This window comes from Petromyzon marinus, chromosome 29 (assembly GCF_048934315.1).
Source record: "Petromyzon marinus isolate PM22_M1 ecotype Great Lakes invasive population chromosome 29, UKy_Petmar_22M1.pri1.0, whole genome shotgun sequence".
NCBI lineage: Eukaryota > Metazoa > Chordata > Hyperoartia > Petromyzontiformes > Petromyzontidae > Petromyzon > Petromyzon marinus.
This window is the reverse complement of record NC_133695.1, coordinates 440132-468104: the sequence shown is the minus strand read 5'-3', so window position 1 is coordinate 468104 and position 27973 is coordinate 440132. Positions and strand designations below refer to the sequence as shown.

At 40.7% G+C, this 27973-nt stretch overlaps 1 protein-coding gene across 4 annotated transcripts in view; it reads left to right on the top strand.

The window, feature by feature from the left end:
* The first annotated feature begins 7718 nt into the window (after window positions 1–7718).
* The window catches only part of CENPF (centromere protein F), a 34697-nt gene continuing 14442 nt past the window's right edge, over window positions 7719–27973 (top strand). For all 4 annotated transcript variants that reach the window (XM_032963074.2, XM_076070446.1, XM_076070444.1 and 1 more), the window contains exons 1-12: window positions 7719–7876; window positions 8637–8818; window positions 9900–10096; window positions 12880–12992; window positions 13172–13278; window positions 13649–14045; window positions 15045–15232; window positions 17123–17248; window positions 19509–19637; window positions 20585–20707; window positions 22127–22262; window positions 22635–27973. In XM_032963074.2, coding sequence (XP_032818965.1) covers window positions 8657–8818; window positions 9900–10096; window positions 12880–12992; window positions 13172–13278; window positions 13649–14045; window positions 15045–15232; window positions 17123–17248; window positions 19509–19637; window positions 20585–20707; window positions 22127–22262; window positions 22635–27973 — 7017 coding nt within the window. In that variant the 5' untranslated portion in view covers window positions 7719–7876; window positions 8637–8656. The remainder of the gene's footprint in view (window positions 7877–8636; window positions 8819–9899; window positions 10097–12879; window positions 12993–13171; window positions 13279–13648; window positions 14046–15044; window positions 15233–17122; window positions 17249–19508; window positions 19638–20584; window positions 20708–22126; window positions 22263–22634) is intronic.

The following is a 27973-nucleotide window of genomic DNA, read 5'->3' as shown; positions in this document are numbered from 1 at the left end:
GAGAACAAAAAGCATGAGAAGGAACTACACTCTATAAGCATTGAGCCTACCAATAAATAGGTATGACCCCGAGCTTACAGTTTATATTTGAATTGTAAAATGTTCCGCCTAATACTGTACTTACTACAGCATAGATCTTGGCCTTAACTACATGTTTTGGGAGTTAATAAATCACTGCTTTTACAAATGCTTGCTCTATTAATCACGATACATATTTCTCACGAATTTATTATTTTATTTGAATGTGTACTTGTTTTAGGCATGTGTGCGGAATGTTGTTTTTCTCATTCCTCAAAGCCACAAGCAAATACGATGCCACAAACTAGACAAACTAATCAGGTTCTCTTTGGGATACCACACTGAATCTTCACAACACGGCTGGTCTTTTAATTTAATATGCCATAATCGGCCATGATCAATTCATTGCTGGATGAAGGCCTCCCCAAGCAATTGCCATCTCTCACCTAGCACACGAGCTGATCTCATCGCTTTCGGGGACATCCTCTCGGACACGTTCCAAAACACGTGACGTCGGGAATAATTATTAAAATGAAGATAGAGGTCTTATGCGTGTACATGTACATGCATGTGGGTCCTACTGTGGGGAACGGTAGTTTAGCGGTTAGCACGCTGAGCTACGAACCCTGGAGACCAGTGGCGATTATCTGAACCGGTCCTGGGCCGCCTCCCCTAGGTAGACTCAGCCTCAAATTATTACCTGGTGCGGTGTGTAAACGTCGCCACTGGGGAGACAAAGGCGGTCGGGCGTGGTCCTGGCTGCCGTGCCGGTCTTCTTAAGTGTTCGCAAACAGAACTCACCCCAACTGTCTGCTGTTACAGGCTATGCGGGGGACCTTTGTCTTTGTGTACCTGCGCCGTGTCAGCCTTAATAGGTGCTCGCTAAGAGCACGTGTCCCGTAGTTTGTACGGCTATACGGAGGATGGGTGGGGAGTGAGTCGTTGTCTTTGTCCTTCGTGGTGTAAAGTATCCAGGATTATTCATTTAAATTGGCCCTGTGCATCACACAGGCCATGTTTTCCAATCATCCGGAACATGCGAGCGTCAAGTTCAAGTTTACACGTTTTGTTTAACTTGGTGAAACCCCAAGAGACAGTCTCATTTGCAAAAGTGATTATTTACAAGAGTGCAGTGTGACAACTTCATTTGCATTCAGAGAGAAAGATCGGCAAGCACGAAAATGGAGAACGTTTGGGGCCACGAGGTGGGCAGATTTGGAACACCCTGCTAAGACTCGTTCTGGGATGAGTGCTGTGGCTGAATTCAGTTCGCGGCTACAGTCCACATGCCACATGCCTGTCATGCAGGGGCAAGGTACAAATGCCTCTTACACCGCGCATGGAATGGAATGCTCTAAAGTCAATAGCGCACACCTGTATAGCCTCACAAGCTCTTGTGAAACTGCACGCGTTAATTACAAAGTGTGAGCATAACAGCACACTACAGGACATCCTGGTCCTGGACTCTATGCAAGTCAGTGAATAAACACACGCTCATCACTGAGTTACAGTGCAACATGAAAAACACAACAAATAAAATACACATCCTGTACACATTACCTGTAGTAATGCCTACATACACCTATATTTTTATTGCAGCAACATTTTGCCACAACTAAATGCATTCTACACAAGGCGGGGGGGGGATTCCCATGGATTCGGTCATGCTTCCAACATGCGGTCAGAAGTGTTTAACTAGCGATAACGACGCGTGCGTGCACGTGTGTTAGATGCGCAGGCAGTAGCAAGGACGCACGTTTTGAGCAACCATTTGATCAATTGGTCGGTATTCTATCGAGTACATCTGTCATAGCAACACAACTTTAGACCTAAGTTATGTTCATGTTGAATCGTCTTTATCATCATAGAGTTATCGTGCTCTCAATTTTATACATATGGACAGCTAATGTATTAAGTAATTAGTTGGAAAGTTTATAATAGCATTAAATAAGCTTTCCGTTATATAACATAACTGTTGTGATATTTAATCAGGTTGTTATACTAGACAATTGTTCATATTTACAGCCCTTTGTCAATCGACTGCTGGATAAAGGCTCTCCTGTGTCACGTTGGTGATGAGAGTTGTTTAACCATACTTCACCATGTTGGTTAGAAAAGTATGGTGAGGTGGGGGGCCAGGACTACTTCAGCTATCAATCACCAATGTTGTCGGCAAGGTCAGGAATCAAACTGTTCGCTGCTTTTGTAATGGTGTACTAACCACTGCCGTCACTGCTGCACCCAAATTCTACTGATGGCTCTCATATACATTTTCAATCGTTTGACATGGAAGAAATGTAATACATACACTTGGATATATTACAGCGTTGTTTTGCAAAATCTTTACAAATATGAAATATAGATGGATCATATTCTCAGTTCTTAGAAATTTAGTGCCGTTAAGAATTTATCTCAACAGATTCCACTGAATTGGATCCAAAAAACGCTTGCAATAGTAATGGCGATCTGTGATGTGGCCTAGCAGTAGTGTATTTGCCACTTGTTGCAGAAGTTCATGATTTGACACCCGGTGGTTGCCCTGGTTAATACTGTGGAGAATTATTAACTGTCTGCTTCAAAGTGCATGTTAAATATCTTATGAGGATATTCGAAAAATAATAGTCCATGTGTGCAGACGTCATGGACAAAAGTAGATACATTACTCGCAGATTATCTTCCCCGCTTGGTTTATTTGAAGTTTTCACGTTCTCCCCGTGGTCGCGTGAATTTTTGATGTTCCATACACAATCACTTCAATTTTTGCGAACGGGGATTTCATCAAATTACACCCAACTATAATTTTCATAAAATGTGCACTTGCATTGTAAAAACGTTACCACACAAAAACACGTGTAGTACTACCACGTATTTTTTTTACGGTTGTGCCGCATCGCTGTCCAATGTGTTTTCTGGTTCTTCCGCACATTTTTTGCACCTCCGATTAGCACGGTTGGCTGCATACGGCGTGAAGGAAGTACAACATACATAAATGATAGCCAATGTTTTTGCTTTACATATTGAGAGTATCTTCATTAAATGAATGCAAATGAATTCACATAATTCAAAAACAACAGGCGATACAACCAACAAACATATCAGAGAGCTGCAACATGTGGAGGTTTTTGTGTTTTACAAATAAAGGATTATTTTTCATCCTAATCACAATTTTGTATGTACAAAACTGGGTTAAAACTCATAATGAATGGCGAAACCTTTTGCCTGCTGTCCTTTATTGCCTTCTGGTGCATGTACATTCGACACCGAGGTCGATCACTGGGTCTTACTCCTATCTCTGCGCTGCAGTACTGTTTCTGGCACACAATCAGCAGCTCTACCATCTGCTTACGGATGCCGTTAAAACGTCCGCATCACTTTGTGTAACAGAAGGCCATTGTGCGTTGGTGGCATGCCAAGATTAAGCGGCTGCAGTAAATGGGTCATGTTCCAAATAATAAAGGAGGTCCTCGCTTTGTAAAGAGGCTGTAAGCTACTTATTTGAGAACAAAACCACCTCTGAAATATTTATTTCCAAAGAATACAAACACACATATATTCGCTCAAAAATAACTACGGTCAGAATAAATAATAGTACTCCCTTCTATAACAAAGGGAAATTCTCTAGTGCTTCTAGCATGTGTACAGGCACAGGAATTACTTAAGTAAACAGGCATTAGGTTATGTGTATGAATGTTTATTTCAGAAGGAAATATATTACTATATTTTAACTTGTATGCCTAATTAGTGGTCTAGGAAGAAAATAAATATCCAAGTTATCATGTAATGAACATACACTAGTAAAAATGCCTGATATATTTTCGGTTTGTATCGTACGTTGTGCGGTATGATGTCTGACGTTTCACTGAACATCCTTATGGAAATGAAGCCATACTATCGGCAGCTGTAGCATCTGCTTACAGATGTCGTTCATTTCCTAAACAAGCTCTCAGCATGTGACGGGAAAAGTCGGATATCATGCAACACGCAGTACTCTACAACCAGAAAACACATCTGAGAGTTATACAGCACAACTGAAAAAAACACAGTCGTAAAAAAACTAATAAATTGAAGCAGGAAAGCTCTTCATGAAGATGGACAGTAGAAGGGCCAAACATGTATTATTGAATGTTGGGTATTTTGGACCAAATACGAACACGACACAAACCAAAAGTGTTGACATCTATTTGTGGAGACCTTCATTCAGTAGAAGATGGCTTGCAATTAGAGAATATGAATAATTAGTACTCAGATTGTAAATGTTGTGGATTTGCTCTCCAACACACCGGTGTGCTGTAAAAGTAGCGAATTGGCATGTTCTGTTTACGTGACAAACTTGACTAATTGTCGGGTTTAACGACACATTTATATTTATGCGATCTAACCCAAACAAAAACCCGTATTATGGATGAATTAATTCACCCACATGATTTCAACACTTATAGCCATAATATGGTTTTTCCACTTTTTTTCTGGTAACAAAACTGAAACGTTTTTTACGAAGATTCATGTCTGCTTTAATCACAATACCTGCAGTCAAAATGCAAACAAAAAACATACTATGATAATATATGCATTGTCCTTGAAACTGATGGGTCCACACCAAGGGACGGCTTTCTTTTGAGCCTCGACCCAATTGGTGCTCGACCAGATGACGCCAAAAGGCGTACAGCTCAAAGACAATGCACTATCAAAGTAATGAGGGCTCGGGGTGAGCATCTACATCATTATACCTCCTTTGCCAGTACCAAAATGTAATAATAGGGTTTTTTCCCCTTTTTTTCTGGCAACAAAACTGAAACCGTTTTTATACGAGGATTCATGTCTGCATTAACCACAATACCTGCAGTCAAAATGCAAACAAAAAACATACTATGATAATATATGCATTGTCCTTGAAACCGATTGGTCCACACCAAGGGACGGCTTTCTTTTGAGCCTCGACCCAATTGGTGCTCGACCAGATGACGCCAAAAGGCGTACAGCTTATAGCCATCTTTTCCCAAACCATTTAGAAAAATGTGGTGACGTACAACAAGTTAACTAAACTATTGTTGGAAGAAAACAATCAAAAACATAACAGAGTAGGTATATTCAGGGCAATTATTTAAGGAAAATTTAGATACAAAATGATCAAATAAGAGGAGAGCTTATTGGAAAGTTACATTTTAGAATCTAAAGCAACATACCAATGTGTCCGAAGAGGAAAGTTTTCAATCAATACATACACTATAAAATATGTACGTGACTGATGATTACTTCCAAATACAAAGGAACAAAATATAAAAAGTACACAAAGTAGCATGGTGAATGTGTACTGTGACAAATAGCGGAACACATGTACAGTATCAAAGAACAAATTAGAGATATTATTTTGATGGTTAGGAAAACTGGGCTTGGAAAGGACACATCGCTCGAAGGGATGATGGCTAAAGATGGAACATGCCCGAGGATGATGAACCCCACAGAGATGAACCCCAATGAGATCATTGCATCTTCTTTGGTTCTTTCGGTAAAGTCACGTAGAGATGATTGCATCCGCAGGAACGAGATGGATCATGGCATCGCAAGACCATGACGAATGGCGGCTGTTGATATGGATGATGAAAAGTTTCTAAAACGGGTGTGAAAATGTGAAAAACCAAATGCTTCGTAAAAATTACACCTGTTCAAGTGTGAAAATCCCATGGCCTTCGTATCCAGGCTGAAAAGGTTACATTCCCCACTCAGTGCTAGACTGCCCCCAACTGGTTAAAATTGTGGAGATAAACGTAATAAATTGACAAAAAACGGAAACCAAACGGAGACTGCATTGTCAGTGCCGCGCAAGCACAAATAACAACAAAACCCAACAGATTAGTCAATAACACTGCCATACAAGGATAAACATGATAAGCGACGTTTTGACTAATGGTCCTTTATTCTTTCAGATTGAGTGCTATCGACGAAAGTGTTGCGTTGATGACCATAATGCATTCATTTATATGCAGAAACACATACTTCATGGCATCCAGGTACGACTCGAGACTAATGGAAGAACTCATCACGGTGCCGTATGGTACATCTATTTGCCCCCGTTTATCAGTTAAAAGGTGCAACCTCATTCTTTCAATTGCCGCCCCGGGAAATCTAATCGAACTGGCGATCTGTGGATTGCAAAAGCAGTCGTAGTGTGATCGACGACTTGTTGGGTTTTCTGGATCGCGAGCTGTGTTCCATCACCGCTCCCTTCGTTTCTCAGTTAAAACAGGTTCATCCTCGTTTTAACACGTCGGCTTTCGCGACCAATGTCCATCATAGAGTTGTTTTGGGTTAGATCGCGTAAATAAGTGCTACTCATTTATCTGCGTATGTTTGACCCTAGAAGGTATTTCTCCTTTTTTTAGAAGTGCTGCGTATCATGCGAATACAGGTTTTTTGGTGTGTTAGATCGCATAAATATATAAATGTTGCGTCGTTGAACCCGCCACCACCCGACAGCCAACTAATAAGGGTTGTCACGTAAACAGAACGTACCAATTCGTCATTAGTACAGCACGCCGGTGTGTTGGAGAGCCAAGCCACAACATTTACAATCGGAGTACGACGTTTCGCCAGTAATTATAACTATCTTTATGGTTCATACTCGATGTTGTATTTCTTGCGATACACTTCTAGACTTGAAGTGTGAAAAACCGGAAAAAAATTTGCCCGGTATTTTTATTCACCCGGTTCCTGGTAATGCAAAATAAATACCGATGCTGATCATACTGCCTCGTGCATATAACAAAGAACCTTAATACATTAATCATTAACACTATGGCCTTAAAAGGTGACGTGTTGGGCAATGGCCCTTAGAATATCCATTCCGTCAACTATTCTCATTTAAATTTACTACCTATTAAAATCACTCAAGTTTAAGTTGTGAATGTCATGTTACAATATAATTGATTTGAAGTTTTTTTTTTAATCTGCAATTGTGGAATGCTGTTGTTGTCTACCGGCCGAGTCGCCCTTGAAAAAAAGAGCTTCTTAACTCAATATCCTTTAACATTAACTTTTTAAAGTTACTTTTGTACCTTTCCTTCCTATACTCTGCACTCCTATTGTGTTTTTGTATTGTCTGTTGTTGAGACGCTCTGACCTGCCCTTGACTGTAAGGACATCTGTGAAAAAGCTTTATAGCTCATCGGATTCCTCCAAATATGTATCAGCAAATATTCTCATTCTGATCTCCCTGCTTCCTCCGAGAGCGCTCATTCCTTGCAAAAAGTTTATATTTCGTGTTTGAGCATCTTAACACCTGTTTTATTGGCAGGTTTTTTTGTTAGAGCGCGTAAATATGTCGTGAAACCTGCCACCACCCTACACAGCCAATTATTAAGGTTATTGGTCGCGAAAGCCTACGGTGTTAAACTCAATGTCATTAATTATTTCAATCTTGATTTGAAGCTAATTAATTATTGTTGTTATCTGAATGTGGAAAGCATCTTCCGGAAGACAGCGGCGGGGCGCACGTGGTTCCCGGGGACCTTTCCCAAACCGCCAATTCTGCTTCCAGAACACGAGTTCGTGTTTTATTCGTGTAAACACCGCCGGGCGTCTTCCTCTTCCGGTGGTGGAGGCGACCGTTACTCGAACCGCCCAACGTTTAAATCCAGTGACCGCGCTCCCATTGGCTAAACGGCGCGGCGAATGGGTGAAGCCGACGAAATCGAATTGGACCAATGGCAGAACGCGCCGCGCGGCACGTGACTCTATTTTTGGCGCCGCGTTCAAGCCGAGCGAGCGGCCGTCTTGCGGCTGTGGCGGCGTAGACGTTCACAGTTTGTATTCCTTGCGTTGCATTGGCACGGGGGGACAACACTCGTCGTGATAATCGCGGGTAAGCGTCCATCCAACACGCGTTTCTACTTCGTGGAGCTTTGTTTTGTCTGTAAAATATGCTAAAGTGGCCGCTATGGTCACGGCGGCTTTGGTTGGAGGTCTTCATCCAGCAGTGGATGGATCATGGCCGTCGCAAGCGTCACAGATTTTAAGTGCCGCTTCAAGTGTTAAAGATTTAAATTACAACTTAGAGCGGTAATGAAACATGTATATCATTACTATTATTGCACTGCCAATAATGTAACGTGCAATGGCATGAACATGCCACATGTTATAGCTTCACGTACATTTCGCCAATCCACTACGGTTGTAGGTGAGGAGCTGTCCACGCCGTGTCGGTTATGGGCTGATTTGACCATACTTCACCACGCTGGCCAGCGAGGGTTGGGTGTACGCCTTCTGCCCACAACGAACCCAAGCAGCAGCCCAGGTTTAAATGCTCCATCCAGGATCTGCTAAGCTTTGGAGAACTGGCGATTCCGAGTAATTTGGTCACAGGCGAATGCATGAATACAGACAAGGCTTATACATATACGGTGTAATCAATTTGTACATGCTCTCAACGGCCTGTACAGGGTAAAATCCTGACTAAAACCAGAATCCCCTGATGACAAGATAGTTGATGGTACAGCTATAATCTGCAGATGCTTGCATTTCACTATCAAGTTTCGTAAAATATTCTAAAGTAACACGGATATAATTGGGAGCAAATGTTGTACTTAAATAGTTTTCTGCAACTTGCCCCTGGACCGCTTTAGCGCGTGGCTGAGGCACCACCATGAGCTGGGCCGTGGAGGAGTGGAAGGATGGACTGCCCGGACGAGCCCTGCAGAAGATCACGGAGATGGAGACTCAGCTGGAAAAGCTGCGCAAGGAACAGCGCCAGCGCCAACTGCACATTGACACGGTGGAAGCCGCCTGCGAGAAACAGAAGCAGAAGGTCGGGCAACACTACACCCAGGCACCTCGATGTGCCAAACTTACTTGCTTGCTTTTACTCAAGTCGCCTTGAGCAATGGCCATTGCGAGGCCAGGCTGTGCCAGCCCAGGATAAGCCCAGTTACCTGCCCACAAGCAGCATCGCGGTCTCCATGCTTCTTATTCCATGAAGCGCAATAGTGTTGAAATAAATTAGACTTACAATATGTTTAAACAAAAAATTATTGACCAACAAAAGTATAATTCGTAACTGTTGCTCTCAGTAGATTGAATTAAATGTATATTAAACTCAAACTTGGCATTGCACATGTCGAGGAGAAATATATTACGATGGTGTTAACGATAACGCGTTTTCGATTTGCTTGGACACCGCTGCAAACGCAGTTATTTAATTACGTGTTATGACTTTCAAACCTGTGTTTTAACACAGCTCATCAGAAATCATTAAGCAGCTGGTGTTTTATTGAGCTATGTTTATGTTTTCAACGTCAGTTTTTATTGGCTATTTACACAACGACTGATTGTGATCAACAAGTTTTACATTTGCAGCACAGGCATTGGGTTGACAATGGAGGTGACCACAGGCCCCATTCTTCTTTGATCAGGGAAACGCTCTTGGATTTACGTTTTGATTCAGATAATGGCCTGACACCCCAGCTTCTTGGCACTGTCATCTTACAACCTTCAAAGTGTGGTACTTTTTACACCAGAGACGATTTGGTTCTTTGAGTAACATTCCACTTACATTTTTAGACCACAATGGAAATGATTTATTCTTAAATAACTTGAATTATATTATTCCAAATGAAACTAAATCCACATGCTGTAGTTTTTCGACAAGTTCCTGTGGAACAAGTTACTGAATTCCCCATCATTGACTTTGCAGTTTTCTTGCAAACTCATGCTGTGCAGAAAAATTGCAATGCGTTTTTTTATGCATAAAATATCAATGGCATGCGTACGTTAAATGTGTATTTAATTTGGTAAATTGTGCAATACGCACCTTATGTATGGTGAACTTCTTTCGCACCGTACTTGGCCAACCGTGGTAATCTGGAGCGTCGGTGGTGCTGTTATCTCAGGTGGAGGAGGCAAAGTCGGAGATCTCTGCCTTGAAGCGGGAGAACCAGAGCTTGATGGATGCGTGTGATTCGCTACAAGCCGCACGGCAGAAGTTGAGTCACGAGCTGCAGCAGCGCGAGACGCAGGCGAACTGCCTGGATGGCCAGCTCACCTCGGCACGCTTGCACACAGACAAGATCGAGCAGGAGCTCAAGAGGTAAACGCCGCTCAGCCGGTTATCAGCAGGTTGTGGGTCGATGTAGTTTAAAACAATAAATCCTTTGACATTGCATTGTCTAAGAATATGCATAATCGTGATGCATTAGGGCAATGCCAGCCATTCACCGAAGAAGCCGGACGTTTCTTCTGCAGCAATTTTTTTTTATTCATCACTCTGGAATAACCCACCATCACAATAAGGTGAATAGGCACATACTCCACAGTCGGGGTGACAGTTATAAATGCAGCTCCATTTATAATCCGGCCAAAGAAGCAGACAGGTGTCTGGAATAAGGAGTTTCTTGGTAGGTTGGATTAGTAATCGAGTCGTGTGCACAACTGTCCATCCCAATCTCCCCTCATTGGTTTTGTGTCGAAGTGTAATGGGGTGGTGGGAATGATCAGACTCACAGTGACTACAGTTTCATTTCTGTAGTTGAAATGTCTCACTTGTTAAATGGAAGACTGGTGTGCCCAAACTTTGTACGAGATGAAATTAATAGTTCTCAATACACACAATGTGTATTTTTTTGTAAGTATGAATTGTATTGCCTTCTTTGGGATGTAGTATCGACATACCTGTACACTAGTGATTATGATTATATATAATAGGGTTTTTCCCCTTTTTTCTGGCAACAAAACTGAAACCTTTTTACAAGGATTCATGTCTGCATTAACCACAATACCTGCAGTCAAAATTCAAACAAAAAACATACTATGATAATATATGCATTGTCCTTGAAACTGATTGGTCCACACCAAGGGACGGCTTTCTTTTGAGCCTCGACCCAATTGGTGCTCCACCAGATGACGACAAAAGGCGTACAGCTCAAAGATAATGCACTATCAAAGTAATGAGGGCTCGGGGTGAGCATCTACATCATTGGACCTTCTTTGCCAGTACCAAAATATAATAATAGGGGTTTTCCTCTGTACGCCTTTTGGCGTCATCTGGTCGAGCACCAATTGGGTCGAGGCTCAAAAGAAAGCCGTCCCTTGGTGTGGACCAATCGGTTTCAAGGACAATGCATATATTATAATATGGTTTTTGTTTGCATTTTGACTGCATGTATTGTGGTTAATGCAGACATGAATCCTTGTAAAAAGGTTTCATTTTTGTTGCCAGAAAAAAGGGGAAAAACCCTTATTACATTTTGGTACTGGCAAAGGAGGTCTAATGATGATTATATATGTAAAAGGGAAATTTGTGAATGTGTGTCTGTTCAAAATGTTTAGCGTACTTCCCGACATGCAACAAATTTTGAATTTGCCATGTGGGTACTTTCCAGACTGTACACCATGCAAAAGTTATAAAAATACACTTTGGTATATTTTTATTTGGGGGGGGGGGCGCAATAATGCATATATTTTGCACGGCAAGTGTGCTGTGACGTCACATCTATCATGTCACCCGCGCATGCAGAAGCGTAACGCGCAGTGTGCCTGCTCATGTCACGGCCCCCCTCCAACCCTCCGTGGGTAAAGTGAAATACAAATGTGTTGCAGGTCTAAGGCGTTCTTCGCTCAGCATTGCTTTATTATTTTAGTCGTTTACTGCCGCACGCATCCTGAAAGTTGTGTGTGTATCTGCTGCAAGCGCGTTTATGTGTGGGGGGAGCAGTAGTGTAGTGGTTAGCGCTCCGCTGCGCTACGAACCCGGCAACCCGAGTTCGATTCCCGCTCACGGCCAACACCGGTGACGATTATTTGAACTGGTCCTGGGCCTCCCCTAGGTCGACTCGGCCTCAAACGAGTAACTGGTGTGGTGTGTGAACATCGCCACTGGGGAGACAAAGGCGTGGTGAATCCAAGTTTCGGGCGAAGCCGGATAGTAAAGCTAGTGTTTAATAAATAAAAAAAGAGCCATGTGCATTGTGCACTTTGGGAATAATGAACTTCTTACCCTCTTTGAAAAAAATTGGAGAGGATTATGTCGAGTTATGTTAGAAAGAAGCATAAATAAATAACTTTTTCATTAATGACCAGTCTCTGAAAAGTTTTTATTTAAAGAAAAATAATTTGGGTACAATAGAATATAAGAAAAATTAATGGCTCCTTGAAGAATATTGATCATTTTGAGTGATGGTATAAGGAGCTGATGCATCATGTCCAGACTGTTGCCACGATGTTTTGACATTTAAGTTAAAACCCTTGGGTGCACAAGTGAAAAACGAAACTTATTTATTTAAAATAAGTAAGATACTGTACAGTATGCATGTATCATGAGGGACACTTTCTGCAACTCTCTTTAATATGAATTCCACATGTGTTCACTTGAGCTGAAAAAACTATTTAAAGATTTAATTAATAGCCAAGATCATTGAACTCCCAGAAAGCAAATGTTGTAATTATGCAATCCTTGGAAAGGCACTCATTAATTAAGTGATTTATAAATCAGTTAAGGAAGCTGTTTGCACACCAGTAATACTGCCTTTACGTTGTTGTGTATGAAATAATGTATTTTTTATTTGCAATGAAACCTTGTAAATTTCCATGACTTAGGCATTTTTGTTCAGTTTTCTTCAACTTTAAGCCTCGGGCAACTGAATCCAGTCCATTGTTTTGTGTCAGGTAGGCTTAACAATTCACAATTAACTGAACACATCAAGATACTTACATAGCCCCGTCTGTTGGTAAACAAATACTGGACTTGTTTCTATTACCTCAAGACCAGTAATAAGTACACATTGTTCTGTTGGCTTAATGTGTACTGCTGGTCTTGCTAAAGCCATTTAGTAATGCCTCTGATACAGAGCTGTCTTTAAACTTTCTTTCGAAAAGGTGCAAGAATGAATTGGAGTGCCGGTCAAGTGTGTCTTCTTCTGAGCTCCAATCTTTTTCCACACCACATCACAAAGGAGCAAATAACTCTACAGTATATCCTGAAACACGAGGCAAGTTATTTATTCACTTTGTTTTGCTCTATAATGTTTCTACATTCAGCATCGCTTAACCTGAATCATGACAATTCACTATTAGAGTGATTTAATTTGCTTGGTACATTTTTGTTTTGGATTTCACTTCGATTATTTATTTCGTCAAAGGCATTCAATGCAGGTATTTTTTCTTGCAGAAAGGAACACATCTGATGACAAATTTGAACAACTGTATGAGAAGTACAGCACAGAAGTGGCAGAGCGGAAAAACCTTGAAAATGAGCTGAAAGTTCTGCAAATCAAAGTAATATATTATTAGTAATAAAATGTGTGCATTTTCAAACCTTGTGTATGATATTTTGCATGCACTGTTGTTTACGTTGCAGTTTTTCTGAAACTAAAATAGTACAGTTCGTATATCTGTAAGCTGTTGTGGTCATTGAAAGTGTGGTATGATATGCCTTCTCAAAACTATCAGGCAAGGGTAAAAAAGGAGATAATTTGGCATTAAAAGGGCTGTGCTTAACATTGTTAAACCTGCAGGGTGTAACCTTTTCTTGGTTTGCTATTAATCTCATTACAAGCTCCTCATTAAAACAAAAAAACAAAACTCCCAAGTTTGATCGAATATGAGAGAAGTGAAAGTACGCCTCAAATTTTCTGTGATCTTCCAGCTGGTGAGCCAGACGCAGGCGGCCACTTCCACGAGTCGGCAGGCCATCGGTCGGCAGCAGGCCTCGTCCTCCGTCTTTCCGTGGCAGAAGCAGAACACCACGATGCAGGCCCGCTGCGGCCTCTTCACGGGGGACACGCCTCTCAAGCGCACCTCCACCTCGTCTGTGTTCCCCTGGGAGAATGAGCCGGTGTCGGCCACTAAACGCTGCGGCAGCGCGCTCTCCTCACTCGAGGTGGTGCCCTCCAAGCGGGGCTCCTTCACAGTGCCCGTGGCAGACAAGCAGCCGGTGGGGGCGAGTGCCGCTGCTCGAGATGGTGGCGCTGCTTTTGGGCGGGAGCGGTGCGGAATGCCCACCTGTAATTTGGCCGATGAAAGTATACCTTCTCGCAGCCAAGGTAGGTTTTGATGTTTCTTCTCTGGAATAAAGGTGTTTTTTTGGGTTGGATCTTGTAAATATAAATGTCGTTAAATCCGCCACCACCCGACACAGCCAATTATGAAGTTTTGTCACGTAAACAAAATATGCCAATTAGTTACTTCTTCAGCGCACCAGTTTGTTGGAGAGCAAACCCAGTGTTACTTCTGTCAGATATATGTATGTTGAACATCTTTTGCACCGTACGTAGCCAGCCGCACTAATCGCACCGTACATAGCCAACCGTGCTACTTCAAGTTGAAGATGCAGCCCTGCAATTGCTTATTCACACCACTGCTGGTGGAAGAACCACAACTAGAGGGGGCCCATCTATAGTGTTTTGCTTCCTCTTCCACCCTGCCCAAACGTCTTTGAAGAGGCGTGAGTATCCACACTTTACCCCCGCGTATACAACCTGCCGATCGACAAACTCGTTTACCCATTTTATACTGCTGGTTGGACAGAGGAATCTGTTGTGAAATTTTTAAAAGCATTTTTGTAATTTGCAATGTGACCCTGAATGCCACCCCACCACACACACATTGATGTCCTGGGTCTCGTTTGTGGAAAGGCATGCAAAGGATGAACTGCAATGCATTGGTGTTGCTCCGACCCCTCCCCCAATCTCTTTCTACCCAAATGTAGTTTTTTTTGTTACGCATCAGGGCGATGCACTTTCATTTAGATGCAATATTAATTGAAGTGGTTGTTGTTTAAGAGTTAGCTCAGATTTTTATACATTTATTTTGGTTTATGATTTGTGGACATTCTGCTCGTGGTAGTTTCCATGTCCAGAGTTATTTTCAAGCAAGTCTTTTTCTTGGAGAGAAAAACGAATACAAAGTTCTAAATTACAATGAGTGCATTTCATGAAATAATGCGCACTTTGAAAACATTGACAGCTGGCGATTGTTACATTGCTGTGCAAGCTTTTGCTGTACGCGGTCGCTCACTTGCATTTTTTGGTATTTTAATGAAGAGAGGGAGTTGGAGCAGCGAGTGCATAACCAGGAGATGGAGCTGGAGAGCTATGCCAGCAAGCTGAACGTTGCCATGGGACAGCTGGACTCAGCTAGGACAGAACTGGTGGAGAAGGAGCAAAGCCTGCTCAAGTCCCAGAATGCACTGTCTCGCTTGAACATTCAGCACGAGCAAGCAGTTGCTAAGGTATTATTGCTTCGTCTTACTGACACCTTGGTTCCACGTATCCTGCAGCCTTCAGGCCTGCATTAATTACATCTTGGGAACTGAGCCAAGTTAACGTTAGACTAATGGCCTTAATCTAAGTTGTCTTGTGGTTCATATTCTTGGTTCTTTTGGTAAAGTCACGTAGAAGGGAAACAATAAAATAATAAAAATATTAAACAATAAAATTCTCACGACTTTTCAACTGCAACACAAGCAATCATCATCAGGTGTGAAAACCACAGCAAGAAAATTTGAAAAAGTGGCGGTTATTTTTAACGTTAGCACCACGGAGAGCGATTTGACAGTTTGTTCAGATGGACGAGTCCATCTATGTTCGGAAAAGAAGAGGGGGGAGACGAAAATAATGGATGCGGTCTGAAAGCCACCGTAAGCGTGAACAATCAATTAAGACCCAAAATGGTTTATCAAATCCTTCCAATGATTGCTAAGCCAGAATCCATCTTGGTTGAAATTGTCTCTGTGTTTGTATATGCGGATAGCCTCATGAACGAATCTCTCATGGTAGCCAGATGGCTTGCAAAGAACCTCTGTCGTGGAGAAGTCAATGCCATGTGAGCCTACTGAATTATAACAGTGATCTGCCACGGCCGAGGTGTTGGTCCTACCGTGTTTTAGGGCTGCTTTGTGTTCACGAATGCGGTCCGAGACATGTCGTTTGGTTTCTCCAATGTAATTACTACCACAGAGGCAACTTAGTTTATAGACGCCAGGGTACTGTATGTCCGGAATTACATCTTTTACAGACGGAACCAGATCACGGATTTTATGTAATGTATTGAATCGGACCTGGATCTTGTGTTTATTCAAGATTTTGGAGATCTTTTTTGTTATCTCCGCAATGTAGGGTAAAGTGATGCTTTTGAAAGGCTCCTCAAGAGGGTCCTTCTTTATGGTTGGAGTGATAGCTTTGCGGATTGTGTAGTCGGAGTAACCATTAGCGTTGGTGTATGGTGCTTTTTCTGCAATATTTTGCCGTCTTTTCTTGGATTTTCTGTTTGCACAAAGTCACATACAGTAAAACCTTGGATTGCGAGCATAATTCGTTTCGGAAACGTGTTTGTAATCCAAAGCACTCGTATATCAGTTGTGATCACGTGACGCTTGGCAGACAAAGCGTATACATACTACTCGCATTGCAAGACCTCGCTCGTTTTTCAAATTAATATTTATTTTAAAAATTTGCTTGTCTTGCAAAACACTTGCAGACCCAGTTATTCGCATTCCAAGGTTTTACTGTAGTCACTTGAAGATGTTTTCTTGTTCATGTTTTTGTTTTTTTGCTGTTGCACCGGATTGAAGAGCCGAATGGCTCACAGGGCTATACCAAATAAATGAAACTTAAAAAAATGAAAACGAATGCTCGCACCCATTGCCAGCAGGCAAGAATGCTTGAAGCAATGCTTTTGGGGAGATGAGTCTGCATCATTTTGAATGTCGAATAACAAGTACTGTATTTAGGCACACTATTAACTTACTATCAACGTGTAATGCAAATTGTTGATGCACATCCTTTTTTTGTTCAGCAATTTATAAAGCAGCAGAACCAAGCAAGGTATGATGATATGCTGGACAATTTAAGCTGTTCTTTAGTACTTAAGGTGGAGGGTATCTATCATGGGAAAATGTAATTGTAGGTTTGTTAAGATAACTTCTAAACCACTCCACCAATTTCAATGAATTAAGGTATAATTTAAAAGCTTATGATATGTTAATGTGAATGGCCCTGGCACTGCTTACCGACTCTACCATTTTACAGGAGCTATCTTTTGCTGCCAACGTGCCCCACAGCTAAACGAATTTTGTTTTCCCCATGTGCATGATGTTTTGGTTGCTGCTGCTGGTGTAAAGGTGACTGCACTGGAGCAGAAGCTCAAGCACGTGGCAGAGGAGATGAACTGCCAGCGACAGAACGCCGAGTCGGCACGCCTGGCGGCAGAGCAGCGCCTCAAGGACAAGGAGAGAGAACAGCAAGAGGTCATATGCATGCACTTAATTTACATCTGCTACACCTGCACTTTTCGTCTTAGACTAGTGGTCACAGGCTTAACATGTACGTAATGGTTGATCTATGCACTCTATTGAACATTCACTTTTATTATTAACAATGTTTTACTTTCCTGATTATCTGTTCGATTCCTTGAATTATGCAATAACATGACAAGAATTGGAAAAAGTAAAGCGTCTTTTTCCATGCGTGCCACTGGCTGGAAGATGATGGACGGGATTTGTTGATGTCATTGGTATCATGAGCCACGTCACACTGGGTGTGTGGGTGTGGTTTGTTTGGGGTTTCCCTCCTTTGGGAGACAGGGACCTAAGTAATAAACTAGTAAGCTTTTTTACTTAATTCTTTGTTCCAGCTCTAATTTTAATCGTCAAACGCCCTGTTGAGTCATACTCTGGTTTTGCTAATTCAATGGGAATAAATTGGAGTACCTGGAGAGAAAACACCCAAGCATGTGGGAGGGTAACGGTGCAAACTCTGCACAATTTGGTAATTTACCTGCTTGCTCTGCTGTCTCCTACATGCACCACCTATTCTCCTGTATGTAGTTGGGTGTTGCCCATTCTAGTAGGGAGCAATCATACATGAGTTATGAATAATTGCAGTATTGAAAGATAGAAAATCAATTAGACTTGCTCAGGCATATGCACAATAATTCAGGAAGTGGACATTCTCAAAGGGCTGTGGTTGACTGTTTTGACAGAGAACACGATGCTCAATTTTCTTGTTTGCTTATCTCATTAAGTTTAACATGTCTGCGATGTGCTACATTAAACAATGTTAACATAAAAACACGAGTGCATTTATTATAATAAAGCACCTTTCCTCATTATGTATTTTGGCCCTTTGTTGAAACGTTTTATATAATTGCATTAAATTGGTTTGAAAGACCATAACTAATGTGCAAATGTTTATATATATAAAAATGTTTTCTAAACATTGATTTTGCAATGTCAAAACTAACCATAAATCAGAAAGTGTACAACCTATTGAACTCATAATATAGTATTCTTGGTTCTTTCGGTAAAGTCACATAGAAGGGAAACAATAAAATAATAAAAATATTAAACAATAAAATTCTCACGACTTTTCGACTGCAACACAAGCAATCATCATCAGGTGTGAAAACCACAACAAGAAAAATTGAAAAAAGTGGCGGTTTTTTTAACGTTAACACCACGGAGAGCGATTTGGCAGCTATTCAGATGGACGAGTCCATCTATGTTTGGAAAAGAGGAGGGGGGGGAGACGAAAATAATGGATGCGGTCTGAAAGCCACCGTAAGCATGAACAATCAATTAAGACTCGAAATGGTTTATCAAAACTTTCCAATGATTGCCAAGCCAGAATCCATCTTCTCGGTTGAAATTGTCTCTGTGTTTGTATATGTGGATAGCCTCATGAACGAATCTCTCATGATAGCCAGATGGCTTGCAGAGAACCTCTGTCTTGGAGAAGTCAATGTCATGTGAGCCTACTGAATTATAACAGTGATCTGCCACGGCCGAGGTGTTGGTCCTACCGTGTTTTAGGTCTGCTTTGTGTTCACGGATGCGGTCCGAGACATGTCGTTTGATTTCTCCAATGTAACTACTACCACAGAGGCAACTTAGTTTGTAGACGCCAGGGTACTGTATGTCCGGAATCACATCTTTTACAGATGGAACCAGATCACGGATTTTATGTAATGTGTTGAATCGTTACCAGTTATTGAAGGTAAATAGAGCATATGGATGTGGATATTTCTTGCAGTGAGATGGTTGCCCCAATTGAATGGAAGATCAAATGTTAAAGGGAAGTTGATTCTTTAAGATCCACACTCATCCGACAATACCTTCACACATTATATTTGAACTCTCTGTTGACCGCGAACTCTTGCATGCTAAATAAAAATGCTGTTTGTTTTATTTAACCAATATTCAATGGTAATGGTTGATTCGTTAAAGTTATGGCAAATAGAGAAGGTAGCAAATGAGAATCATTAGATCAGTCTGATATTTTCATATGCTAATATCTCTAAAGGTCTGTGACAGTTTATTTTATCAATTAATTTCAATGTGGACTGGCGGTGCCATTTCTTTGTGTCTGTTACATAAAGGCTGGATATGATGTTGACACATTTAGCTGTGGTGTTTCGAAACGTTACTGCGTAAATTCCACTTGTGTTGTACACGCAATTGAGTGGCTTATCCAGGGATGCTTGATGGTAGCAGTGTGTTCCCATTGTAGGAGGTGGCAAGGCTGGAGCACAACATCAATAGCTTGGACCAACAGCTGAGCCAGACAAAGACGAAGCTTGGCCAGGAGCTGCAGCACACCAAGAATGAGCACAATGCCCTACAAGCTGAATTTGACAAGGTTGGTGTTGCTTTTTAAACCAGACTTTTTTAATGACATCAGTAGTTTTTATTTCAGTTCTACGCTGATGCAGATACTTGTTTTTATATTTGTTGTCCATCATGCATACAGAAAAGATGTTAATATTGCATTTTCCATCGCAGATTTAATCACTTTGTTTTTCCATGGTCATCAATTGTATGCATACTTTTGAAAGGCATTTTGTCGCTTATTTGACAAGCAACATCTCTTTTACCGATGTGTTTTTTCACGGTGTTACATCTTACAGCATTGGTCTATAATTACTGCAATACATTTTTCGTATCTTTATTTTATTCTAAGGCTCTTTTACCTGGCATTCTGTCAGCTTGAGAAGCCTTCGGCTTGTGATTTTGAGTAATTAAATTAATATGAACAATTCAAAATATTTAAATATATTTAAAAACTAAATCGCAGTCCGAGCTTGGTAACCATGGATGTGCTACGGTAGTATGCCACATACTGCACATTCAGTTTAAGGAGCCTCTGTATTTGATGTTCTGTAGAATTGTAAAGACTACAGGATGAGCTAAAAATAAACTTGCATAGCAATAGCCCTTTTTACATGTTATAATAAAAAATGCTTTTTCAGTAATTTTAACAAAAATACTTTAATAAATGAACAACCTTTATATTAAATTAGCAGTTTATATTAATTAAGGTAACAAAAAATGACTGGTTATTCAATTGCGGTTTATTTACACAGATTCTTGATATGCTATAGCTTGCCAGTTAAATAGCACAAAAAACCTCCCAGAGACCACATTATAATATTGCCCCCGTTAACATTGTGCTATTCTATTTATCTCAACTTAAACCCAAGGGATAAATGTCCCATCACAACATGGATAGAAAGTGATGCAATGTTCCAGTGGATTAAGGCTGCAGACCAATAGCTCATATCCTTGGTGTTGCCGTTGTATTATCAGGCTTTGCTTCAGAAGCAGCTTCAGGAGAAGGAGGTGCAGGAGCTTAAACAGGTGTTGCAGAAGGCCAACGGCAATGTCAAGCTGCATCAGGACATGACGAAAGATGCCAAATGCAGCTTGGAGGTACCAACACAGCATTTTATGTCCCATTTTCTCAACAGTTCACATAGAGTCTAGAGTTTACACTTAGTTTGGACTACAAAATTACAGTTTATTTGCTTTTAATTACAATATGGGGTGTTAATTATATTTCTACTGATAATTAAGTTTATAATTAAAATATAAAATAAGTGTTTACTGAAAGAAAACGCATACCGACGCCTATCTGAATGCAGAGTCACACCATCACCTCGCACAGAAATCTGCTCTTATCAAGACGTTCATTCATCAAGCTAAGAAAGTGTCAGATGGTCACAGTCCTGGAAGTTCAATTCAGCATGTTAAAGAAGCACTGCAAATGAACGGTTACAATGATGCACAAATCCAACAGGGCATTGAATACCAAAACCAAATAAAATAACAAGAGCATTGAAACTGCCCAAGTAATTAAAACGGTCAAAATACCGTACATTGCGGGAGTAACTGATAAACTAGCCAGATGTTTGGAAAAACAAAACATCCGTGTTAGATTTGGCACGGTACATAAAATACAGAATTAATATGTGGTACAATAGATGTATTACCGAAGCTATCAACAGAAGGTGTGTACAGGATTAACTGCACGTGTGGTAAATGTTATGTTGGGCAAACAGGACGAATGATCAGCACGAGACTAAAAGAACATCAGAGAAATATTAAATTCTCCCAAATGTCAGCAGTAGCAGAACACGCGTGCTAACAAGGACACTCAATTGATTTTGATAATGTTGACGTTTTGTGCAAAACTAGCTACTACTGGCGAAGACTAATTAGAGAATATATCGAAATTCAAAGAAATCAAAATAACTTTAACCGTTATGGATAGCTACCATCTTAGTGCTACTTGGAAGCGAATCATAAAATAATACATTATTAAAATGCATGCCTACAAAGGGCAGCGTACTTCAATAGGGATTACCGTTGGTAGGGCTATTTTAATAAGCACAATAGGCAGGAAGGACAAGTTCAAAGGGCTCGCATAATGCACATGCAATAATGTACGTTGCCTCAGTAATCCATCCCCTCCCATCATTGTGCAAGAGCGCAAAGGGTGGTCAACACATCTACGCCTCTATATAAGGAACGAAACAGTAAGACTTCTCCACAAATCTGGCTGTCGCTTGATGAAGCTAGTTGTAATTACTGGCGAAACGTCGTACTCGGTTTGTAAATGTTGTGGCTTGACTCTCCAACACACCGGTGTGCTGTACTAGTGACGAATTGGCATGTTCTGTTTGTGACAACCCTTACTAGTTGGCTGTGTCGGGTGGTGGCGGGTTTTAACGACACATTTATATATTTACGAGTTCTAACCCAAAAACCTCTTTTATGAATTAAATGTATGACCCACATTAAAGTTGTTTCTTTTTTAAGCAGCAAAAGTGGTTATTTTTTTTCGTGTAGGAAGCCACCAAAGAGAAGAATAACTTAAGCTGCAACTTGGAGCAGAGTGCCCATCGGGTAAGAAAGTTTGAAGATGATATGAAAAATCTCAAGCAAGAGCTCTATGACAGCCAGAGACTACAGGAAGACTTACAGAGTACGTACCAACATTTTTTTTGTATTTATCCGTTATTGTTGTGTTTGGTGTGTTGCCACATGCCACTGATAAAATAATTTGTTCATAGAATTGGTCATGACTAAGGTCCCCTGAAAAACGGGCAGTGATGGTACCTGTCTGTTGGAGGCAATGAACAAGTTAGTTGCTGGCCTCTTGAGTGCTTCCTGTAGATATGAGTTTTTGCCAAGCACTGGTTTCCTCCCACACTCAATACTGTGAAAGTAATTCACCTAGAACTCCAAGCAGGCTTTTTCTGGGCATACTTTTAATTTTGGAAGTTGTGTTTTGTACAGTATTTGAAAGGAGACTGACATGTATACTTATTGCATGTTTGTGTTGTTTGTTTTAAAGGGAAAGTGGTGTCTCAAGAAACTGAAGTTGAAAACTTAAAATCAAAATTGGAAAAGCAAAGCAAGTCACTAAATGGCAATGTGGATAATCTAAAGATTATTATATCCGATTTGGAAAAGAAGAGAGATATTTCTTTAGCTGTGGTAAAGAAAAATGAATTGGAGATGGAAAAAATGCACTTCAAATTGTCTGCATCTACAACTGAAAATGAAGATCTTAAGAATAAGTTGTGTCACATGGCAAGTGAATGCAGCTCCTTGGAAGATGAAAAAGCATCCCTTATTCAGCTTAAAAAGGAAATGTCTGATAACCTAAACAAACTGAAATTGGAAAGGGATGGGCTGTCTGAGAAGGTACACGACCTGGAGGCACAGATGGAGCAAACCCTGTCTGCCCCACTGGGGAAGCAAAACACTGATGTGCTTGAGCAGGAGAATAAAATAATAAAGACACAGCTATGTGAGCTAAAACAGGCACTGGACAACAAATGTCTGAAGAACACAACACTCAAAGAAAAAGTGTGGGCACTACAAGAAGAGCTCGAGGAGTCTGTGAAGAAACAAGGCACGGGAATTATTGAGTTGACAAAAAGCTCGACACAGTTCTCTGAAAAGGTGGCAGGTTTAGAACATCAGCTGAACTTTGAGAAAAATGTTAATGCTGAACTTAAAGAAGAAACTGCGGGTTTAGAGAGACAGCTTACAAATATCAACAACTTGATGAAGTCTAAAGAGCATCTTTTTGAATCAAAGGAAGCAGAATTAAAAGTGATAAAAGATGCATTGCTGAAGATTGTTGAAGAGCTTGAAAAGGCACATTGGACATTATTTGAGGAAAAGGGCAACACTAATGAAGAATTTGGACATAAAATGTTGGACACACCAGAGCAAAACCTCTCAACAATTGAGCCGTCTGTGAGATTAATGCATTATTTTACCATTTTGGGGGAGCATTTGTCGACTCTACAGTCATCTCTTATTGCTCATAAGCAAACGTGCAGTGAGCTGGAAATTAAATATGAATCCCAGTTGCTAGAAATGTCGAAGGCTGAGGTACAGACACTGGAGATGTCTGCGTTGTATACCAAGCTGCAACATGAATTTTATAAAAACACATCCAAAATGGAAGAAGACCTAAATGAACAGGCTACGCAACTTGAAAATATAAAAAAAGTCCTCGAAGAAAAGAACTCAAATTTTAACGATATCTCAAAAAAACTTAAAGATACACAGGCCAACCTTGTGCTGCAGCAAGAAAGGAATACAATACTGCAGCTGGATCTTGAGGAAGCACATCATAATCTAATAATGAAATCAAAGCAACTTGAAGGTTATGCCACCCAGAGTAAAGAAAGTGACAGTTACCTTGCTAAAATTCTGGAAGAAAACGTTTGCTTGAAAGAGCAGGCAAAAGCTTATGAAGATTTCACAAGCAGGCAAAACCAAATGACAGAATATGAAGAAATGATAAAAGAGCTGGAGACTACAGTTAACTGTTTGAAAAGTGAACTGGAAAATGAAATGCATTCCAGAGAGTCTCAGTGTAACGAACTGCAGGAGGATGTACGTGAACTTCAGGCGCAAAATGTAATGCTACAGCAGGAAAAGGAACAACTACTAAAATTGCAAGATGAAAATGAAGCTCTTATTAATAATTTTAAAAGCCAACTGCAACAGGCTGAACATTATTCTTTACAAACAAAAAGCCAGGCCTCCAAGGCAGAAAAGGAATTGGCCAATCTTCAAGAACAATACATGACCAGTGTGGAAAAGCAAAGAAAGCTAGAATATATGTTAAGTGAGCAGGATAAAGAATTGACATCCAAAATCTTGGAAATTGCACAGGTGAAAGATAATTCTCATGAGGCTCTCGAGCAACTTATGTCAGCTATTAAACAGCTGGAAGAGAGCAAGTGTGAGTTGGTGGAAAAGCTTAAGCAAGCAGAGTTGCAGGACAATACAAATAATAATAAAATTGCTTATTTAATGGCTGAGGCAGAATCTGAGGTTAAGCAATTTAATGAAGAAATGACCATGCTTAATTGCAGATTGTCTGACGTTCAAGAGGACAATCAGGCTCTACGACTGAGCAATCAGAATCTGGAACAAAAGATTTGTGAAAACGAGCAACATTTGGAGTCAAGAGAAGAAAAGATGATTGCAAGGCAAAATGATTATACCAAGAGATTTGAACAGTTGGATGTGATTATTGGCAAGCAGACTGCACAGCTTCAGCAACTAGAGGGGGAAAATACCAAAACAAAAGTCACACTTCATGAAAAGCATCAGGAACTGGAACATCTAAAAGTGAAACTAGAGGAGAGTAGATTTGACTTTCTGAAGATTTCAGGGAATTTGGAGATGCTTCAGATGGATCTGGAAGACAAAGACGTGAATTTGGAATTGTACGAGTCACAAATCAAGCAGCTCAAGGATACAATTGAGTCACTCGATAATAGGTTATCTGAAAATGAAGACGTTGACAAAGTGAGACAAGAATTGGAAGAAATAAGGGTGCACTGTGATGCTCTGAGCAGTCAGCTTTTGGAGAGCCAAGCCTCTGCTGAATCACTTGGATATAAAGTTGTAGAGCAGGAGAAGTTGCTATCTGATCTAAGGGTAGATGTGGAGAATGCACACTGTCGTGAAAATGGTCTCTTAGAGAAACTCCACTGTGTGCAAGAGCAGTTGGAAAGTAGTCTTTTGGAAGCAGGCCATCTCAGAACAGATGTTGACAATAGGAATAGTGACATCGCAGCTAAGGATTCAATTATCTGTGATCTCACAAAAGAGTTAAAGCTTTCAGAAGAGAATATTTTCAAAGCTAGAAACATGTACAATGATTTACAATCAGAATCTAATGCACTAAAGGAACAGCTGACCAAAAGACAAAGTCATTGCATTTTACAACAAGATGCTATAATACAGTTAACTGGCACTAATAACAATGATGAAGAAAATGCTGTAAATATTCCACCCACACAACATTGTTTAAATGTCTGCTCGTTACCATCATCTGAACAAAATTCCAGTATAAATATAGAAACTGAGTTATGTCAGCTGAAAGCAGATTATGGTGTCCTGAGTGAGGAATTTAGAGATCTCAAGACAAACTATGATGCTCTTCAGAAGACCTGCAATTTACTGTCAGAAGAAAATACATTTGCTTTACAGGAGAAGATTTTAGCTGGATCCCTTCTTACACAGGCTCTTGAAGAACAGGAAGAGTTGAAGGTTGAATATCATAAAGGACTGTTATTGCAAGGGCAATATGAGGCGCTGCAGAGCTGTCATAATGAGTTACAAGAAAAGGTTCAACAGACAGCAGAACATGTGGTTGAATTGAACAGTGTTATTGAATCTCTTCGCTCAGATAAGAAGAACATGGCTGAGACTCTCATTCGGCAAAGTAATAATAACGCACAAGTAGAATGTCTGGCATTGCATAAGCAAGTGCTTGGCCTACAAGAAAAACTTAAAGACACACAAGAACCCATGAGACAAGTACTCACCAAATCAGAGTGTAACATGGTACAGCATTTACCTCATTCATTACGGGATAATATAGATACCAATGATTCAGATGTGGAAAGCTTTCATAAAAGGCCAAAACGTGACCATGATGTAGAAAGTGCACATGCAGAAGAAATGCATGAAGGACATGATTTAACAATGTCCATTGAGTTAGATGACCAGCTAAACAACGTTGTTGAGCTCAGCATTCAGCTTAATATTGATAATTTGCAGGAAGAAAGTATTCAAGGTACTCACAGTGCTAAAGACATAACGAACGATAAGGTTTCAGAAATTTTGGAATCTCAGATTGTGTTTAATTCAATCAAGGCAGATGAATGTGAATTGTCCTGTAATATAGACGCTTTACAGGAGAAAAATTCAGTTGTACTCAAACAGGTTAGTGTTTTTGAGACAAACCAGAACAATCTTTTGAAAAAAGTTAAGAGCCTTGAGCAAGACTTGGACAGTGTTCTCTCTCAGTCTAAGCATGAACAGGCCAAAGGTTCTGATTTGATTGATAAGCTGCACAGTCTAGAACTGAACAGGACCTTGTTAGAAGACAAAATTCAGGATCTTGAAAATGAAATGCAGCATATCAAGTCGGAGAAGCTTAATCTAGAAAAGCAGATTTTGTCATTGAAAGCTGATGCTCAGGATGTATATTCCAAGAATGCTTCACTTGACATGCCAAATGAGCAGACACTATTGGCACTGCACAAAGAAGAGATGGTCTCAGTAAAAGCTGAACATGCGCAAATTGCTGCAGAGCTGCACAGCCTTTCAAATGCACATGCAACATTGCAGAACAGCTATGAGATTCAAAACAGCCAGTTGTTTACAACAAGGTTGGAAAAAGTGGAAGCTGCTGAATTCATTTGCTCCCTAAAAGCTGAATTGTTAGAATTTAAGGAACGACTGCAAGTTTGTGAAGAAGGTTTTTTGCGTATGTTGAACGAAAAAGAAGAACTTTGTAATAAGCTCCAGAACCTTGATAATGAGGCTTTAGCTAAATCTTTGGAGTATAAAGAAAAGATGGAAAGCATTGAGCTCCTGAGGAATATGAAAGAATTGGCAGAGCAGAAGGCTGCAACTTCACAGGCAAAGCTAGAGTGCTTCCAAAATGAACATTCCAGGGTCTTGGAGTCAGTGAATTCTGTGCTTCTTGAGAAGGCTATGCTTGGCAAGCAGCTAAATTCTACCGAGGAGGCCATAGGTGAGCTAAAGCGCTACATCGAGAAGCTCAAGTTGATACTTGAAGCGGATGACAGGAAGAGAAAAGAAATGGAGCAAAAGATACGCCACAGTGAGAGGAAACATGACGCCCTGCAGGATAAGATTGAGCAGCTGAAAAGAGAGTTGGAGATGAGCGAGGCCAGCTTAGAAGACATGGTTCTGCGCCAAGAAGCAATCGAAGAGGATGCCAAGACAGCTGTGGAAGAAAAAAACGTGGCAACAGAAAGCTACGAGTCTTGCAAAGCGCAACTGGACCTTGTGTCTGCAGAAAAGCAGGAGCTCGTTGAGGAATTGAAAGAGAAGCAACATCAAGTGGATGAGGCCAAGTCCACCATCATTGCACTGCGAGACACCCTGCAGAGGCAGCAGGAAGATGACATGAATACCAGGAAGGTGTTTGAGAAGCACTCTTCTCAAGTCGAGGTTGAAATGGCATGCCATTTGGATACAGCTGTCCATTTGCAGGAACAAATTAAACTTCTAAATGAGCAGTTGGTATCTTGTAAATCTGAGCTGCAGGAATGGCAAAGACAGAAGGATGAATGGCTCTCACAATGCCATGCCCAAAAGCTGGCGTATGATATTATGCAG